This window comes from Aythya ferina, assembly GCF_964211825.1.
Source record: "Aythya ferina genome assembly, chromosome: 5".
Taxonomy (NCBI): domain Eukaryota; kingdom Metazoa; phylum Chordata; class Aves; order Anseriformes; family Anatidae; genus Aythya; species Aythya ferina.
Window position 1 is genome coordinate 27,756,801 of NC_140301.1, and position 20,187 is coordinate 27,776,987.

Sequence of the window (20,187 nt, forward strand, 5' to 3'; positions counted from 1 at the left end):
TTTCCTGTTTTTTCAATTCTCAGGCAAAACTATCCAGAATTGTACAAGCGCTCTGCACCTCTTCCTTGATGAATGTATTTTGGAAGCAATAAATAGGTTTCTCAGCAATTTTAACCTCCACAAGTCTCTGGGAATTCTTTTGAAAGGGTCAATCCTATCTGAAATCCAGAGAAATTTTGGGATGCTGTGAGAAGGAAATCCTTAGTTCCCACTCACTACTAACATAGCATTGTTGCATTCTTGAAGAAAGCGATAGACAAGCTATATGATAATGCTAAGAAAATACACAAATGCATTTGATGATAATACTAGGTATGTAGCTTGACAGCAAATACGGGCCTTAAAAATAATGCTTATTAAAAAAAGCACCCTATGAGTGCTACAAAATATGCTCAAAAAAAAAAACAAAAAAAAAAAACCCTGAAATTTTACTGTAAACATCACCTGAAATAGGTAATGCCATAAAGACAACAGACACATTTGCGTAAATATGAGTAAAATCACTTCCAAATACTGTTGGTTTTAAAGGCTGTTGCTAATGTACATGTTCAGTATATACTAATCGTGGTCTTGATTTTGATTGAGCTTGACTTTTTTTCTTTTTAAGATTCATTCTATTAGGGTGAGGTAATTTTACATATCTGTGGAAAGCATATTTTCCCCATTGGTGTCTCTTTTATATGACATACTCCACTGGAAGTGTCAGGGATATAAAAGCTTAGGAAAAAGTAAAATGAGGAAGTCATTAGAAGAACGTATGGAAATATATATATATACATAGCTATACGTGGAAATGTTTTTCAAATGTTAACTGCTTTTATCTCTTTTAAATGCTTTAAGGAAAAAGTTTTCAGCAACAAAGAGAAGCAATGAAGCAAACTATAGAAGAAGACAAGGAGCCAGAAAAATCAGGTTAGACACGTGCTTTCCAATGTGGGGGGGTGGGGGGGGGGCGGACACTAAGTAATAGAGGTGCTAATTACTATTACCTGGAGCCATGTCAGTGTAGAGTTACAGAAAATTCTGTTTTTATAATACAGAAGTAGTGATTCTTTGAAATACTTGGTGTAGATGAAAACCTAAATTTAGTGATACAAATCTCATGATTTTATCATAAATATGGACAACATAATTAGGTTAACGTGGAAGAATTTGGAATGCCTCTTTTCTTAAATAATTTTATCTACCAAGTCTCAGTTGAAGTCCTTGCTATGCAGCATTTGCTTCATACACCCTGCTGTTGTAATGAATTGAAAAACATTGTGCTTTCAAAACTGCAGATCTGGATAGTGGGTGGGATGGGAAGCATTTTACTGCATGGGTATGTGATTGTGATGATTTTATTTTGGTTAGGAAAACTCTGGTGCGCAAAGAAAAACAAAAAGAAACGGAAAAAGGTTTTATACAATGCAAATAAAAATGATGGTAAGTAACATCTTTTATATAGTGTGCATTTAAAAGCAACTACAGAAGATTCTACAAATAGCCTTGTAAAAAGAATGCTTAAATCCAGGCAGTTAAAAATACTGCCTGATGATGGTGTTCTGTGTGGTAGCAGTAGTATGCTTTGTAACAGCATTTAGTGAAAGATACAAAAGAGGTGGTGGGATTAGTAGAGCCATTTAGTGTCTTTAGAAAAGATGAGATAAAACAGCTTTTTAGGCATGGAAGTACTTACAATGGTGAACCACTTTATAATGGTTTTGTAATATGTCACTATGTATAGTGAAGTTTAGTAAATGAAAACTTTGTCCACAGTGAGTTGTGTAGGCTACTTACACCATATTTTAACAAAAGTACTTTGGGATTGGGATGATGATTTTTGTTGTTGGGCATAGTGCTATTCTTGTACTAGAAACTTGTTCCTTGCAAGAAAGCTGTTTACTTAGTTTATATGACTGCTGATGTCATTAGGAAGTGGAAACACCCTTTCTTTCCCCAGAGGGGGAAAAAGAATGACTTGGTTTACTGGACAAGTCAATCTTCTGGGTTTTAGAGGGGAGCTTCCTGAAATTTTGTACAGCATGCAACTAGCAGTAAGGGATAAAATAAATGCTGTCACTTTTGTTTTGTTTTTCTGTAAAGATTATGATAACGAAGAAATTTTGACCTATGAAGAAATGTCACTGTATCATCAACCAGCAAATAGGAAACGGCCTATTGTTTTGATCGGTCCACAGAACTGTGGTCAAAATGAATTGCGGCAGAGACTTATGAATAATGAAGTGGACCGCTTTGCCTCTGCGGTTCCCCGTAAGTTTGATGGGCAGATATGATTGCTTATTCTAAATGCTGTCTATAGTCAAATCTCATGATGAGAACTGTAATTAGGAGTTTGGGGTTTTTGAGTCAGCTCTTGGATAAAGGACAAGTTGTGTCTTGTGTGGCAAAAAGTGGCTTTGGAAAGTCAATGCAAATCCAGTGTCTCAACATAATGCTTCTGTAACACTGTGACACATGTATATATTTCGGTTTGGATACAGTTGGAATGAGTTATAGAAGTTTGACAGATGTGACAGTTTCTTTTTTAAAGAACTTTTGAACTAGCTATCCTGCATAATTTTAAATTTAGGTGTCCTCAGTGTCTTTCCAAGCTGCTTATATTCTACTGAATTTTTTATTTTTAATGTCTTCTCTACCTGAAATTAGATTTATAAACTGCTTAATGTTATAGTGTGTTATAAACAACCAACAGTTTTTTCCATGTTCAGAATGCTGCCACACAGGTGATATTATGCCTTACATAATTGACTGTTTATTTCCTAGATGAACATAAGAAGACATCTAAATGTATGTTCAGCCTTTGACTGTTTAATCTCTCCAGGGATATTTATTACATACAATAAAATACCTATATTTCTTGTATGTTTCAAACGCCTTATTTGCTTGATAGTAATACCTCTTCTAACAGAACTATTGATTTCTCCCCTTCGGTTCTACAGGTATATCACTGTCTGTTTGTTTTTTTTTTGTTGCTTTTGTTGTAGATACCACTCGGAGCAGGCGGGAGACTGAAGTAGCTGGCAGAGATTACCATTTCATTTCCCGACAAGCATTTGAGAATGACATAGCTGCAGGGAAGTTTATTGAATATGGAGAATTTGAAAAGAACCTCTATGGTACCAGCATAGACTCCGTGCGGCAAGTAATCAACTCCGGCAAGATATGCCTTTTAAATCTTCATACCCAGGTACAGCAAAAGCTGTTGTCTGTTGTGTTTTAATACTAGTAGCTACTGTGAAAATCTAAAAGCTATAGTAGGTTTGTGTAACCTTAGTCTGTTCAAGGTCTATTTCCATGTTTATTCCAAGTTTTTTTCAGTGATGTTTAGTTGACTCTATTTAGTGTGTTGTGTATATTTACAAACAAGGAACAAGAAGGTTACCTTTATAACATCTTCTATATCTGTGCTAAAGTTAAAAGGGACCTTGGTTTCTAGATATTTCTCACCAAATATCTCAACTGAAAAATTAACTAAAATAAAATTTGTCCCTAACTGTTGCAATTACTCTGGGAGCTCTGAGGTTTTTGAAGATGAAGTTGTTTGTGATTATACTTGGAAACTGCATTTGGGGAATGTGTTTATGCAGTCCTATCGGAGGCAGGGTTAAAGTACATCAAATCAACAAAATTGAACAGCTCTTTAATTATGACCTTTTGATTATATAGAAAGAAAAAATAAACTATGCATGCAGACCTCAACTTTGAAATTTAGGCAAATGTAGGAGGTCTAGTCATGGAACGCAGCTGATCTGTTATGCCATACTGTGTACATGTCTGCTGCTGTTCCAAGTGTTGTAAGAGACTCCCTAAACTTAGACACCGTCAATAAAGTCTGGTAGTATGGATGCTAGAATAAGCCATCATCAGTTGGGACTGTGATGCTTTGCTAGAATTGCTCATGGGTATCACAAAGCACGTAATATGTTGAAAATTTTTAATACTTTTAAAATTGACTTGCTCTAATTCTGTGGTTGCAAAATCTACCTCAGAGATAGTAGCTTGTCCCAAGACAGACAGAAGGAAGCTTTTGGAAAAATTAAACTACAGTCAGGTTCTTTTTATTTTCCATCTCTCAATACATATGTAGTTTGCAAAAAGTATGCTGAGGATGTAGTATATTTAGTGTCCTGTATTTTAATCTTCAAAACAGGAAAGGATAAACTGAAATTTTCTTGATTGGTATTAAAATGTTTTTCTCTCAATTAAAAGCTCATTCCATTCGCTAGCATTGTAAGGAAAGTTGCTTCAATTTAGGTGACTTTTTTGCTTTAGCATACTGAAAGATATTCCTTCAGTTTAAGTTATTCTTGAGCAAAAGTAAACGTGTGGGTTCCATAAAGTTTTTTTTTTTAAAAAAAAAAAAAAAAAGAAAAAAAAAGGTGGAGTACCAATTTTATAGCCCATGGTGACTACACTGTGAGTGGTAGTAATAATACTGTTATGGTCAATTGTGCAGAAATTGGTTAGCTGTTCAATAATTAATCCTTTTTCTTCAGTCATTGAAGACACTACGGAATTCTGACTTGAAGCCATATATAATATTTGTTGCACCACCTTCACAAGAGAGATTGCGTGCTTTATTGGCCAAAGAAGGGAAAAACCCAAAGGTAATGCATTTAACACCTCTTCTGAAACCTTTGTTTAATTTACAGATCTGAATTGTTTTTGGTAAACAAATTAATATACTTTTTCTTTGGAACTGGGAGATGGTAATGGTACTGATGGTACACGGGAAGTGGTACAGTTAGAGATCTGTTTGCTGCAGGTCAGTAAGCAGACCGTACTCGGGGGGGGGGGGGGGCACGGGGTGCTTTCCTTAACTGAATGTGAGAGGTATGGGGTAAGAGGATCCATTGCTAGTTCAGTTGTCCTGGGTCACAGTGCTGGTCTCTGCATTTTGGTACAAAAATGCGACCCTTTATTTCAAAACTACAGAAATCCTGCTCTGTCTTCAAGTAAATCTTGGAGGAACTCTAAGGAGCATTTTTTTTCTTTCAGAATTTACCTGGCCTTGGAAAAGTACTTGAAAATGTATTAACTTTTTAGATAAATTAATCTTTACATTTGATCTTCTAGGCTCACTTTTCAAGTTTTGAGTTTTCTGAGATCTCAGCTTATCACCTCAGTTCAGGTGATTTTGTTAAATGAGAAGTTAGTTCTGCTGAGTGGAATTATAACCCACAAATGTATCCAAGGTGTCTGAAATCTCTGAAAAGGCCCTTACTAGTTTATGGGATACAAAGTGCATATTGCTATGATAATGCAGTATATAACTGGTAGATTCCACTTAGCCTTCTACCTGAAATCTACCTTATAGTGTGGGTAGTACTTTTCAACCCACAGAGTGTTAATTTAGCATAATGTAGCTCAGACTAAGGAAGAACAGTTCTCACAGCATAACTGCATCTACTCATAAGGACTCCTGATACAGCTGTTGATCACGAATTGCTCCTCACTCTGTTCTAAGCTGTGTTTTGCCCTCCTTACATGATGCAAGGGTGATGCATGTATTGTATGGATGTAAAACCTAAAAGGGAATTAGTCAAAGTCTTAAAACAGGGATTTTTTTTTTGTAAGGGTTAAAAATAATCGTATTCTCTACATGGATAAGTTTCCTCCTTCTCTCTGCAATCTTCAGTCTTTTCTGGAGAGATGATAAGCATAGCAACCTAATTTTTTGAGCCTCAGTCAGATGCACGTCATAAAAGGAGCAGTGCTTTGTCTTCCTCATTTACTTCAGTCTGGGACAGTTGTACTGGAGTGCCACTTGTGGCCAGCCAGAAATCATAGTCTTGAGTACCTTTGGCTTTAAAATATGTCATGGTTCATTGTAGTCATAAACTTAGCTATAAGTAGCTGATGATGCCATGAAAATTTATGTAGAAAACCTGAGTTGTTATATTTCCCTACTCTTGTTATGGGGGAGAGGTGTACATACATGCAATAACTCCCTGTTTTTGATTGCAGCCAGAAGAGCTGAGAGAAATCATAGAGAAGACGAGGGAGATGGAACAAAACAATGGTCACTATTTCGACACAGCAATTGTGAATTCTGATCTTGACAAGGCGTATCAAGAGTTACTTCGGTTAATAAACAAACTTGACACAGAGCCCCAGTGGGTACCCTCTACCTGGCTACGATGAGAGAGAATCATTCCAAGGGACAAATGGATTTCAATCTAGTGATCATTCTAAGGGGATCGTATGTAGGTCTGCTCAGTTCTAGTAATAAGTGTGTGAGCTCTATAGACCTCAGTGGCTGCATCCTTTGCAAGTGGAATAGTTTATTATTGAAAAAATGTACTAATCAGCTTGAGCTGATTTAACTGATCTAAAGATTGTCCAAATGTTCTTTCTCTGTGGTCTAGAAATGGAGACCTTGTCAGTACTAAGCTTTAGATAGATTTTTCTAGCAACAACTTTTATATAAAAATCCACATTTTTCTACCTAGTCACTCTTAGGAAATCAAAGATTTTAAGTGTGTATGTGTGTGTGTATGTGTATATACAGTCCATGTTGTCACATAGTTATAAATATGAATGTTATTTAACACTTAACTTAATGACTTTGTGGGACATGATGGTAGTTTGAGTGTAATTCTACAGATCCTTGGGTGGAGAAATAATATACACATAAAAATTCTAATATTAATGACAAATCTCTACTTTTCAAAAAATTGAAAAACAAAGATGCCACTGGTCTGGAGCTGCCCTTTGATGTTTGAATTTATATTTTAATTCTAAAAAACATTCCACTTTTGAAATAGCACTGTAATTGGAAAATGTGTATAATGTAAATATTTTGATCCTTGTATCTTTTTAGTCAGACTTTTAAAATCAGATTTGACTGCACATTAATTTTAGGTCCAATCAAAGAAAAATATTATATTGATCTTTTAGATTTGATATTTTTATGGAATTTTCTTTAAAACATCAGCTGATTGGAGCCACTGTTCTCCACAGATCTCTACAGATATTTAGAAAGGCAGAGGTTATATTTTTATGAAAAATATATAGTTGTAAAACACTGCTTGGAAGTCAACTTAAGCTCTCATGTTTTATAACAGGTTACTGGCTAAAACAGACTGATGTGCTAAACATTGGAAGGCAAGTGGGTATTTTAATCTCTGCGAATGGTTTATGGTATGGCTGTTGGTCTAATGGATAACTAACTGGAATTAAAATAGCTGAATGTAGCTATTGCGTTACAAACAAGCATTGTAATTCACTAGCCTACATGCTGTCCTGCATTTGCTCAGTACTGCAGTAAAAGTATGCGTGAAACACTGGTAACTGAAGTCACAAGAACAGAATGCAAGAAAGGGGGATATTTGTAATTGTTAGAACAAAAAACTTGAATCAAGTGAACAAAAAGGCAAGGTCTGTCTGCATCCTAGTGTGTTTGGTGAAGCAATGAGAAGATCTCTGCATCCTCAAATTTTGAGCAGTGAAGGCTTAACTACAAAGGCTACGCACCTGCAGTAGGGCTGTTCTGTTGCTGAAGCTGACTGAGTAGTAGTGTCTCAGCTGTTTTGGTTTTGGGTAGCACAAAGAACCCTGAATGTGAATCTCTCTTAATTTTAGCCATAGTCTTTCTGAATTCTTACAGGTAAAACACTGGAGTTAGGTCAACGTGTTGTTCGCTCCTGTCTATTGCTGAAGGATTAAAAAGTAGTTGATTTTTTCCATACTGTCTTGCATATGTTCTTTCTTCAAGTTTCAATGGAACAAACTCATACCCATAGTTGAATAGAGGACTCTAAGTATACAGGAAATATAAGGAAATTTTCAGATGACTTTCCTAGTTACTGAGCTAACATTGTGCATTGAAAAATTAAAGCATAGAGTGCATTCCTGTCTTGTTAGGAAGCATTTGCAGGTTTAATATTTAGGGCTGAGAAGCAATAAGCAGTTAATGAGGCTAAGTAATGACCCTTCGGAAAAAGTTCAAATCTTTAATATCTTCGGTTTGCTGATAGAAATAATATAATAGTGTTCTAGCTGTTGGTTTGAGGGCTAGATATTCAAGATAATAGCTTTTTGCCTCACATTGCAGGCACGTTGTCGGTTTAATAAATTGTTTGAAAACAACACCATTCAGGTATATTGGATAAACAGTGTTTCATAGATGACAAAATATTATATCAGTTCTACCCTTTTTTAAGAAAGATGATTGTAGAAGTATTAGCCTTTTTGGTATTGACTGCTTCATAGTTGGACAAGAAGATGGAAAGCAGTAAAATGTATTCTTTAAGGGTACCCTAGCTCAGCTATGTAAGTACTGTCCAGATTCTTGCAGTCACAGTCAGCTCGAGACAGTTGCTGAACCCTCTTCTGTATTCAGCATTTATAGCCAGTGTCTTTCAAAGTAAATCATACTGTTAATGTATTTGATGTTCTTCTCCCCAGTTTTTCTGAAATGGTGTACAGAGGCTGGTTTTATACCAATAAGTTTTGAATGTAGACTTAAGTAACATTGAAGTTCAGCTCTACTCTCTTAATTCCCAAGGCACGCACTGCTTGCTGATACCCATACAAAGAGGTGCTATGGTAGTTATAACCACTGAGCAGTGGACCTGGTGCTCCATCTGCCACCAGTTTGGACCTGGAACTACCTTGTGTAAGAAATGATTCTGCCTTTTTTTTTTTTTTTTTTTTTTTTTAATGAAGAGTGTGTATTAATTCCCTTGAGAGTAAAAGAGAATATGCAAACTTCAGTGGTGAAACACTTTGTCACAGGCTTTGTCGTGAGCTGTGTCAGACTGAAATGAAGGTATCTGCATTTTTACCAGTCCAGATTTAATTAAACGTTAGCTGAATTGCATAAAATTTTGAATGTAATTATATGTGACTTTTTAAAATATATGGTGGGGGTTTAATGCCTTAATTAAGGTAACTTTACTGAGACCTGTGGTTAGCCCCACATCATACTTTTATATGTGTATCTGCACTCTGTATTTTGAGACATCATGAACTGCACACTAATGTAAAAATGTAAAATATTTCTAGATTTAAAATAAATCACTGTACAATTTTACTACTTCTAGTGAATCTTGGAAGTTGTCTTCCTGTTGTTTTGCTGGATGTGTGAAAGATGCTGTGACCCATCAGTACCCTAGATGTTCTCCTTACCTCTCCCACTGGATGCATGGTGTCAGAAGGGAACAGACTGCAGAGAGAAATTGTAGACCTGAGAAGACCACAATCTTACTGTAGCTTTCTTACTGATGCTGCCTGATCTTCTCAATTCAGTTTCATCCTTGTACTTTGGGGCGAAAAAAATAATTTCAGCTAAATTCCGAGACTTTATGAAGTTAACATAGTAAGTTTTAGCTGTCCTGATGTGATCTATTTTCAGAGGGACAAGCTTGTCATCTTATTTGACAGCCACAAAATTTCATCTGTCAGATGTCAGTGAGTTGCAGACTTAATTTTTTTTTCTGATCGTTGTTTTTTGGATTCATTTGTACTTTATACTACTTTTAACCATCTTCAATTGAATTCTACTCCAGCTAAGATGATAAACTACCATATGATAAATTCCCATCTGCAGAAGAGGAAGGAATTATTCTATTACAAAGGATAGTCCAACAAGGTGCAAAAAAACAGCTGTTCAAACAGCAAGTACAGCCATCTCGGTAAATCTTAATCTCTAGTAGCCTGAATTAAAATCTTCCAAGGTTGACTAAATCGTCACTTTATAGAATCGTAGAATGTTTTAGGTTGGAAGGAATGCTTAAGGATCAGCCAGTTCCAACCCCCTGCCATGGGCAGGGACACCTCCCACCAGCCCAGGTTGCCCAAAGCCCCATCCAGCCTGGCCTTGAACACCTCCAGGGATGGGGCATCCACAGCTTCTCTGGGCAACCAGCTCCAGTGACTCACCACCCTCTGAGTAACGAATTTCCTCATATCTAGTCTGAATCTACCCTTTTGTATTTTGAAGCCATTGCCCCTTGTCGTATCACTACACTCTCTTACAAAGAGTCACTCTTCAGCTTTCTTGTAGGCCCCCTGTAGGTACTGGAGGGCCTAGATTTTAGCCAGCACAGTACAAACAATTCTTCAGGATGGCTCTACTTCTTTCCTTTGAGGCAGTAAACATCTGTTACATAAGGATCCTCTTTCCTATCACTACAATAAGGATGTGTGAATACATTCCTTCTGGTACTTAGCTAAAGCAGGACACAAGGAACAAAGCAGGTGGGGTGGTTGTTTTTTTGTGTGTGTGTTTTTTTAACCAGTTGAATGATGCTACTCCTGTTGAGGAAAGTATCTGACAGAACACAGGTGGACTAGGAGGTAAGAGGGTTTGATGGGAGTTCAACACAAAAACAAGGGGCTCTTTCTTTCAAGCTGGACCAACCTGTATCTTAGCCTGAAGTACAAGTTCATTTAGCTGTGCTGCTTTCAGCTTCTAAAGAGGGAAAGAAGGCCTTTTGCTCCATAAAATTGTAAAACGACTTTTTAAAAGGTGCTAACAGAAATAATTTTTCTTGTGTTTGCCCTGCATCTGCTGTTAAGTGCTGGATCATATTTAAAACAAGGTGCTTATGTCAAAGAGTCTACTAACAATAAATCTATGCCATGGTGCCTACTGCATATGACAGCTTATTCACCTCTTTCCTAAATTCGTCTCATCAGCCTAGAATGCAAGAAAGCACAAGAATGGACTACTGTACATTCAACCCTGCTTGCCTGCCTACTTGTTACAAAGCAACAAAAAGCATTTAAAGCAACATGGAGCTGGATAGTTTAAAAGAGCTTCTGCATGTTTGTGGCAAGAGGATGTGACTTCTCCTTGGCTGTTTATCTACAGAGGTAAAGGGTAAGTGAATTTGGACACAGGATAAAAGGAGATGTGACCAGTATACATTATAAACTGGGGGTGTGGAATGAAGAGAGGGTTATCTCACAACCAGCATGACAGTTACCAAGCTTTTAAGACCATCATCTTGCAGCAGGAGACAGGCACCAGATATTTAACATTTAGAACTTTTACTTGTTTCTAGCACAGAATACACAAGTTGGCAGAACCTCTAATTAAAACCACAGATGTTTTAGGCCAGTGGTAACAATCATGCAACAGAAATAAATCATAAAGACTGTGGATTTCATCAATAGGTTAGAAAACTAGAGTTGCCGTTACTTATATTTGACTTCAGTTGTACCAACACCTCTTTTAAGCAACTTTCACGTTAATTCACATTTCAGCAGTGAAGAACAGTGCATGCATCTCCCTCCCTAAATCACATTTTCCTCTGCCTGCAGTGGTAACAATTAAAGAGGAATCTGATTAGGCAAATCAAGAGCCACTGTGCAAAAAGAACAGGTATGGACAATCATTCCTATTAAATGAAGAAACAGAATGAGCACACAACAGAAGGCTTTACTGATAATAAAGCACCTTACTGATCTCTCATTTTCCTCCTATGCTACAGTCAAGTTCCCAGATTTCTAATCTCCCAGGAGAAATCCACAACCCAGTTAACTCAAGACTTATACACCAACTGAGAAGCCACTTAAGTATGATTGAGGCAACATGTCCCAAATTATACTGCAACTGGGCCTTCTGTATTCTGGGTCCCCTGCTCCAAATATAACAACTGCAGCAGGTTACTCAAAGAGAAGGTCTTCATCCTTCTCTTCTGCTAAGAGATTAGCTGGTTCCTGTTCCCCACCAGCAGCCCTTCGCAGCTCCCGTTCTTTCTCAGATTTTTCTTTCAGTACCTTTTTCTTTTCCTGGATCTTCTTTAACCTGTGAAGAGAAATTTGGTTTATCTGTGAAAGCAATGTGATGTTTTCATGAAACAGGCTAGCAGCAAAGATGTCATACAAGTTGGCTGTGATAAAGCTGCCTGGAAAAGTTCGCCAGGAAATGAAAGTCCTGTAATAAGTGACAAAATGCTCTTTTTGCAAGCTGCCACCCTTCAAAATCATTCATCTCTACAGATTAACTCATTTTTTCACCCAAACTCTAAATGACATTTTTTACTTTAAGTACTGCATTCTACCACTACTCTGACTAGTCTGCTTTTCTTGAATGAAGGCAACTTAGCTATAATTCATTTCAGGTTTGACACCTTCACTTCACGTAGTGTAGAACACCAGCCTCTGTGACAGAGGTGTCCCTAAAGCAGAACACTTCAGTGAACTGTATTCCATCGTTCCTGCTGGAGACAGCTATATGCAACCTAGCGGTAGGGATTCATCTGTAACTCCGTGACAAGCAATTGCAGGTCTATAAGTGCCCAGCTCTGGAAACTCAATGTGCATTAAGAACCAGGTCGTGCTTAACAGCACTCACTGCCAGATTTGGCAGTTTTCCAAGTCCTCTCTGAGGAATGGTTTATCTGAGAAAAAGAGACCAGTCTGGTCTTGTTTCAGATAGTTACCTGTAAAATTCCTCTCGTTCTCTTTCATCCAGTTCTGTGATGATGTAGGAAAGAGTGCGCTCAATCCTAGGAATAATCACTGAAGAAATATAAACAAGGAAGTTGTTGGACTGCTGCTATATTACTCAGGAAGTTGTCATAATACAGTGCACAGATGGTTATTTAAAGTAAATCTAGTAATTCTTTTGGCCAAGGGGAATTGTCTTTGATGGAAAATCACACTATTTCATTAGACAAATACACAAAACTCTTTTCTTCAGTAAGTCCAGGACTAAACTATTACTCCAAACATCATGGAATCTCTGATAATACATTCTTCTGAAAGATATGCAATGGAATTGAAAGCACTGATTCTTGGCCTTTTAGTAAGGTCCTTTTTCCCCCATTGAACTGGTTAAAAAATAAACCTTCAAAGGATGGGCAAGATTAGAAGTAAAACTATATTCATCCATCACATTCTTTCAGAAACTTTTGTTCAATATAGGACTTACACAAAGAATTATGATCTCAGTTGGAAAAAGCCATCATGAAAACAAATACTCAAATATACTGTTACAAGGGAAGATACAAGACATCAGAAAAAGCTTTAACACACCAACTGAGCGATTCTGAAAGCCATGTACCAGAACCACTTTTCCAAAGGAGAAATCTGTTAGCAATGCTGCCAAATGCATTTGGAAGGCTGCAGAAGAAAACAATTCTACAGTCAAATTTTCTAAGGGATAAGCTGCAGATAGGGCCTGCAGATAAAGAAAAATATACTGAAAAGGATAGTTTAGAATCATCTAATGAAGTAAGTTATTGCATACATGCAATATGCAAAATTCCAGGTATCAGCAACTCAGAATGGAACTGGGCTTTTCATTTTTGTTATTTGCAGTGTGTTTCGTTGTAATGCTCTCTCAAACATTCTTGAACTGGTTTGAAATCCTACTAATGAAATCAGTCAAAAGAGTAGCTTCCAGGACCCAGCTCCCTGTCTTGCATGGAGACACAGAATTATTATGCATCCCAAACAGGAAAATGCTCACCATGTTCAATTGCATTCACACGTCTGTTTGTTATTTTGATGGCTTCATCCAAAGTAATAAAGGATGTCTGTGGAACAGGAATAAGTAAGGCATAACAAGACAAACTAGGCATTTCAATATATTTTACACCCCAAAACCAAATAGCACTTATAAGCCAAAGCTGCTCACTTGATGGAAGCAGAATCGTTTCTGCTAACGTTGGTGTTCTTACCAGTACCAGACTACATCTGAACACTGCATACTAGCAGTTTCACATACCAACTACACCACATAGCAACTCAACAAAGTTTCTTCATAGCATTGTAGAGTTCTATGAAGTGGTAGTATAACTGTGTTTTATGGCTGAAAAAGGTTTGCAACTTTGTGGAGCACTGGGATGAAAGATATGTTACAGCTGAAAGTACTCAGCTACAAGCACTGAGACTGTTACTTTTAATTTCAGAACAGGGAGAAACTAAAGACTCCTCCCCACTCCCCAGCCATTTTTTTCTCCCATCAACCTGTAAGGACGCCAGTTCCACAAGCAGCTCCACAGCCTTTGCATAGTTTCTCTTCAGCTTAGCCAGCTGTTCTCCACCTCTGGCCAAGCCAGTCAGCTCATAGCCTGAAAAAAAGAAAACGTGAAATTTGTTGCTAATACTACCGTAGTGTTTTCTTTCTAGATAAAAATTAGTACTTCATGAACTACACAGATACAGACGGCTCAGAAAGTGATAAGCTAAAGTCTTTGCCCATTAGCAAATCAATCATTATAATGGTTTGTGCTACTACAAATCATTGCTGCGCATGTCTACAATAAGATCTACTAGTCTCAGAAACCTGGTAAACAAGCCTTCTCCTGGTTTAAAAAATTCAACGATTTAGAAAATTAAAATCCACTATGACCCCTTAATAATCTCTCCATATTAGAGGAACAGGACAAAGCAAAAATAGCTTTGTAAACAGCAAAAGACAGAGGAAATACATATTCCTGTGCCTGTGATGTAAACGGACTTATCAGCAAAGTATGGCAAGTATTTTTCTATTAGCACAAGTACATGTATGATAGAAAGCATTTGTTTTGTACTTACTGTCCCCTCCTTCCTGATAGTGCTCAAAAACTGGCAAGGTTACACCTGGCAGAAGTGAGCAAGTATGTGTGTAAGAGACATAAGGTTTTATATATATATACATATATATTTTTTAATTACAACTCATTTTTACCCCATTTGCTTCTAATAAATTCCATAAGCTCAGAAGCTTTGTTTCCAAAATCTCCCCATATAGCTTGGAAAGACTTAATCATGCTGATTCTTCCACTTTAATATGGAACTTAGAAATGATATTGAGATCATGGAGAGCTAAACACATGAAAAATTCAGAGAAGTATTCCATTTTATTCAGTACTCAATTTTAGTATGTTACCACTTAGCAATATATTCCCCATGCTTAAGGAATGTTTTCAGCATTCAATCTTGATTGTTCTTTCCTGTTTTCTTCACAGACAATCACTGATATTTAACTTCTTAAAATTTATTTAATTCTGATACTTAATTTCCTGGTTTTCTCATTTACTTTCAGTAGCGGAAATTATGCTTTATTTGAAGATCTAGAAATTGGACAACAGTTTACATACACTTGTTTCATCTTACGAGAGGTAAATGATTAAACATAAAAAATATGTATCTGAAAAATTTTAGTAAATTAGAAATGTTCCTACTGTTAGATTAATAAGAGAAATAAGAGGAGATGGTGTTTGGAAACACTCCTGCATATTTCAGTCACCTCCCATGATTCCCTTGAAAGTTGAAATACCCATAGTCAAGAGAAGAGTCACCTGCTACATTGTCCTTCTTAGCTCTGATCTTGACTTGAGCTTTGTTCACATTTTGGATCACAGTGGTACTGTAAGGAAGAAAACATACATCTTAATCATGAACACTGAAGTCGTTCATTAATTCATCATTACAGGCAAGATGAAGTAGTTATCAAATAGCTGTAATGATTTGGAAATTATTTTTTGTTCACTACTCTGTGCATTTAATTGCACAGTCTTCAAAGCTAACACAGAAGCTTTCAAAGAAACGATTTTGCAGCAATATCTGGAAATGTAAAAGAAACAGACTCTGAAATGTAACTCTGGAAATGTTTTAGACTAAGTATACAAAGCATATCTAAAAATTGGCCAGTTATCTGGTAAATGACTTTAAAATATTTCAATAATGTTGAGTCTAATCAACCTGTGCAATTCTCTTCCCACTAAAAGCAAAGGAATCTCAAGGCTTTAATGTAGACCAAGGCCACAACACTGTTCATTTTTATGAGTTCATATTTATTTGTTCTTTCAGAACAGTAAATGAGTTTGTTTACCCACTAGCTCTTTCTGTGTTAACAAACTTAAGCTTGTACAATTCATCTTGAAGGATTCTAAAGTGTCTTAAGGTCCTCCAAGAACAGGTCACTGTAGCCAACTCTTCCACTGAAGTACAATTTACTTACAGGGTGGAATCTAACTATTGTTTATACCTAAACACCGTGCCTGGTTAAAACAGGAAACAGTACCACATCCAAATGAGAGTAAAAAGGCTTTCATGGATGCTGTGCACCTCTAGCAGCACACAGGTTACTAATGCGTCTGATCACTTAGCTCTTCCCCATTAACTGGTGGTACCATCAGCTGAATCATTAACACTACAAGAGCTACATTTGGATGAAGTACACCAACAGCCTAGTTAGAATTGTAGTTTATTAAAATGCAATTAAAAATAACCCACTAGAGGAAAAAGCTCTATCTCCCCTCTCGCATACAGCCCTCAATAACCCTAGTGAGGCAAGAGGTCATGAGACAGGGCGCTAAAACATTGAGTAGAACCTCCCAACAACTTACTGGAAAAAATAACACATACTGGATCCTGTCTTCAAGTCTACAACAAAAATCAAAATAATACATAATCCAGCACTCTGATATAGAGTCTTGTATACCTGTGTTTTAGCTTCCAAGCTGCAAAAAACAACTTCTCAAATCAAGGATCTGTGCACAATCTGTATGTAAATTCTGTTAATTTTTCAGCTTTTTTATACATTTTCATCACACATTCTCTCTCTCCTGCAGTGATGTCTCTCACCTTTACTTAATGGAATTCAGTTCATCTTGTCCTGCCTTGCCCACTGCCTTTTTTTAAGAAGTGTGCTTAAGAATTTTACTTATTTCCAGAAGAGAAATCAACAGTTTGTTGATCACATTTTCCCATGGGTAGGATACACATAAGATCAGCAATCCTCACCTGAAATCTCCTGCTGTAAACTTTGCCTCAGCAAGTGAAAATGCAGCTTCTCTCATCACCTCACCCATCAGCAACTTAGTCTGTTAAAAAAAAAGAAGCAGCAAATATAAGGTATATTATTTTTTTCCCAGGATGAATAACTAACAGCATAAAGAAAACAATGAGAAATTTAAGAGAGTAAGAAAGAGAAAATCCGATATCTCTATCTTACTCTCAAACTGCAAATTGCATATCGTAATTCCCAGGTGACTGTTTAAAAAAGAAATACTTCAGCTATTTCACTCACCCAGTGTAAGAACCAAAGAAACTGCAAAAGATTCCTCTGTCTCAATAGTCATAAAATTCTACTACATGGGGGTTAAATTGCAACAACAAAGTGTTCCAGCAGGAAATCACTTTTACCTGATACTGTACTGGATACTATGAGACATCTGAAGTTGTTTTTCAGCGTACAGGTGTATGTAACTTTGTGAAGCTGCTCTCTCCTCCTACTCTATTTTTTCCCATTTTTACACATTTCAAGGCCTTGAAGCAAAAAACCATGCTACTGAGAAGTAAGAGCCTTAGTGTCTTAGTCACTCTGTAGACAACTAGATACAGAGTGCCAAGAGCTTGTCTACACCAAAACACTACTGCTAACCATAGGCATCATAGCAGTTCCAGCCAAAACAGTACAACTAAAACCTGTCTAGTATGGTAGCCGAGAACAAGCTATATAAGGCTCTGCTGAATATCTTGGATTTGTCAGTCATGTTACAAAGAAAGAAGCAGAACTTGATGTTTCTTCATAAAGGAACAATGTCCATCTGGACAAAATTTCTTGTCTCTGCTTCCTAGTGTGCCTAGTGATGCCAAAAACATTATAGATGTGCAGTATCCTCTCAGGCCAGATAAAGCAATAAAAATAATGCTACAGAACATGTTAGATCCACTCATAATGTATTTGACACCATCAGAGCAAATTTCCTGTAATGTAGGAGAGATGGTAGGGAACCACAGCCGAGGCCTGGTTGGAAAGAAGTGAAGAATATTAACTCTTATAAACTTCCTGTACCACTGCAGCCAGGAAAACGAAGTTCTGCTCACCTGTCCTTGGAAGCCTCACTTGTAAAGAACGGGTTATCTACAATGTTGTCCTACATTCCAGCCTACCTAATGAAGTTAGCAAAATGGGAATGCACAACTGACGAACAGATTTCAAATAAAGAGAGACAAAAAAAATCTAATTTACCTACCTCAATAATTTTCTTAAGGATCTGCCTGAATCGAAGCGTCAAAGCATCAGATTTTTTCTTCAATAGGTTACGACCTGTTTGGGCTCCTTTCAAACGAGCCTTCATGATGGTCTGAGCCCTGTTAAACAGAGGAAGAAATAAAAATGTCCTGCATCATCCAAAGGGATTAGGAAAAAAATTACACATGATTTTCTGATGTGGACATGACAGAAAGTATGAAGCAATGGAGAAACATCAACGTGGTAAAACAGCAGAGACAATTCAGGATAGAATTTTATTTATTCTTTTATTTATTTCCAGTAGCAAACTTCCAGGTTTCTGGTGCAGAACTGGGAACTCAGAAAGGATCCAAACTTTGCTTCCCTCTCTGTTGTCACATACATTTTAATTTGATGAATCTTTTTAACTAAAATTTCAGTAGCTATACTACAATATCCACTGTGCTAACTTAAGCTACTGCTTTGTATACATAGTTAGTGTGCATAAAGGATGACATTCAGGTCTGTAAAGAGAAGCCTATACGCTTCCTCTCTGACCTTGGAAAATGTAAGTATAATGAAAATTCTGCCTGTGAAGTGGACACAGTTACTTCCCCACTCTACTGACATGTTGTAAGAATAGCTTCATTAACGCCTACAAGATTGTTATAACTGAGAAGCACGTATACTTTCTGAATATTCACAATAAAAATAAAAATAAATAAAAATAATAATAAAAAAAAAGTCAAAGAACAACAGGGCACCTTAATTTTCACAGCAAGTAGGTGACTGTTCCCACCTTGAGCTACCTTCTCACCCTGTTCACTACCTGACCGAGACTGGCTCACTTTCTAGTTCAAGCAAGATTTCACAGGCTCTGTGAGTGCACTAAACAAAGTCCTGTTTACTGTCAAGGAGACTGAGCAGCTTCTGTGAGCGATCATATCCAGCCCAGAGAAGGGTCACACGAGCAAAAGAGAACAAGACCAAAAACCTTGTAAAACTCAGTTCCATCAGTTAACAAAAAATTTGTTCTAGAAGCAGGCCATCTTTAACATCCTAGCTCACATCCTATCAAAATATCTGCCACATTATTACTCTATTACCTCATTTGAAACAGGGCTCATAAATATCAAATCTTTGTTCCTCACTACCTCCTTGCCACAATGATCTGTCAGCCCACAAAAACAGATACCTTTCAGAAGTGGTTGAGGTGCCTCCTCCTGGGACACGTAAATGGCATGACGAGAGCACTATTGAAGAGCAGGCGACCAGGTGACTTAGTACATGCAGCCATTTATTTCTGAGCTGAGGTTCAAAACAGAACCTTTACCATGTAATATATTAATATTTCTATGTAAGCTGTTGTTTTGTGTGGCCTGAGCTCATTCATGAGGAAATAATAGTTGTTATTTTATGTTTGAGGTTTTCTATCCTGCAAGACATCTTCCTATACAGATCATATCCAGTCATCAGCCTAATTTTACGCTAGAAGATTTGAAACGGCCTTTCACCCCAAGGCAAAGTCTTTCTGTCCTGAAGAGCCCTGAAGAGGAACAGCGCTATTAAAACGGCATTTTTAATGCTTTATCAATGTTAAATGTTTGTGTTCATTCCCATGTTGGCTGCTTTCTTAAGCCTGGTCAGGAGACATCTGACTGCATGACGAGCGGTTTGCTGTCACAACCTGGAAAATTACTCGACTGTCCGCTCACTGCACTTCCTTTTTTTTAAAAAAAAAAAATCTTTATGGCCATCGTCTTATACGACATCAATTAAGCAGTGGAGGGAAGGCACGGTCTGACGGCGCGTTTTTGCTTATATTCGTGTTCTATTTTTAAATCGCGGCTTGCCCGATGGTGCGGCGGTGACAGCCCCCCCACACACACACACACAGCACCCTGGAAGCTGCTTATGCCGAGGCTCTGGATGCCGCGGCAGCCCTCAGATGGCTGACGGCTAACTGCGAGCCGCCGGAGGAGGGACAGCACCGAGGGGGGGACCCAGCCGCGGCCCCACGGCGCCTTTCACCCCGAAGCACGGAGGGTCCCCGGCGCTGCCCGCCCGCCCCGGCCCCGGCCCCGGCCCCGGCCCCGCCGTGCCACTCACATCCGCGACGGGAAGATCTCGATGCGGTCCTTGCCCGACATGGTGGCGGCGCCGGCGGCGAGCGGGCCCCGCTCCGCCTCTCGCCTCTCCCCGCCGCGGCCGCCCCGTGACGCGGTCGCCGGCCGAGGGCGGGCGCTGCCGCTGCGGGTGCCGCCGGCGGCCGCCTGCGGGGG

The 20,187-nt window shown here is 38.0% G+C and overlaps 2 protein-coding genes across 2 annotated transcripts in view; one reads left to right on the plus strand and one right to left on the minus strand.

Moving 5' to 3' along the window:
- PALS1 (protein associated with LIN7 1, MAGUK p55 family member) overlaps positions 1 to 9,040 on the plus strand; it is a 49,462-nt gene extending 40,422 nt beyond the window's left edge. The window contains exons 9-14 of the mRNA XM_084519446.1: positions 841 to 912; positions 1,354 to 1,425; positions 2,086 to 2,253; positions 2,988 to 3,190; positions 4,500 to 4,610; positions 5,971 to 9,040. Coding sequence (XP_084375572.1) covers positions 841 to 912; positions 1,354 to 1,425; positions 2,086 to 2,253; positions 2,988 to 3,190; positions 4,500 to 4,610; positions 5,971 to 6,147 — 803 coding nt within the window. The 3' untranslated portion in view covers positions 6,148 to 9,040. The remainder of the gene's footprint in view (positions 1 to 840; positions 913 to 1,353; positions 1,426 to 2,085; positions 2,254 to 2,987; positions 3,191 to 4,499; positions 4,611 to 5,970) is intronic.
- Positions 9,041 to 10,984: 1,944 nt separating this feature from the next.
- ATP6V1D (ATPase H+ transporting V1 subunit D) lies at positions 10,985 to 20,170 on the minus strand. Its single transcript, XM_084519444.1, has 9 exons — positions 20,015 to 20,170; positions 17,928 to 18,045; positions 16,693 to 16,772; positions 15,246 to 15,313; positions 14,500 to 14,544; positions 13,930 to 14,033; positions 13,430 to 13,496; positions 12,399 to 12,477; positions 10,985 to 11,761 (listed from the first exon to the last, which is right to left on the minus strand). Exons 1-9 carry the CDS (start codon positions 20,053 to 20,055, stop codon positions 11,620 to 11,622), a joined length of 744 nt encoding a protein of 247 aa, XP_084375570.1. The 5' UTR covers positions 20,056 to 20,170; the 3' UTR covers positions 10,985 to 11,619.
- Positions 20,171 to 20,187: the final 17 nt, after the last annotated feature.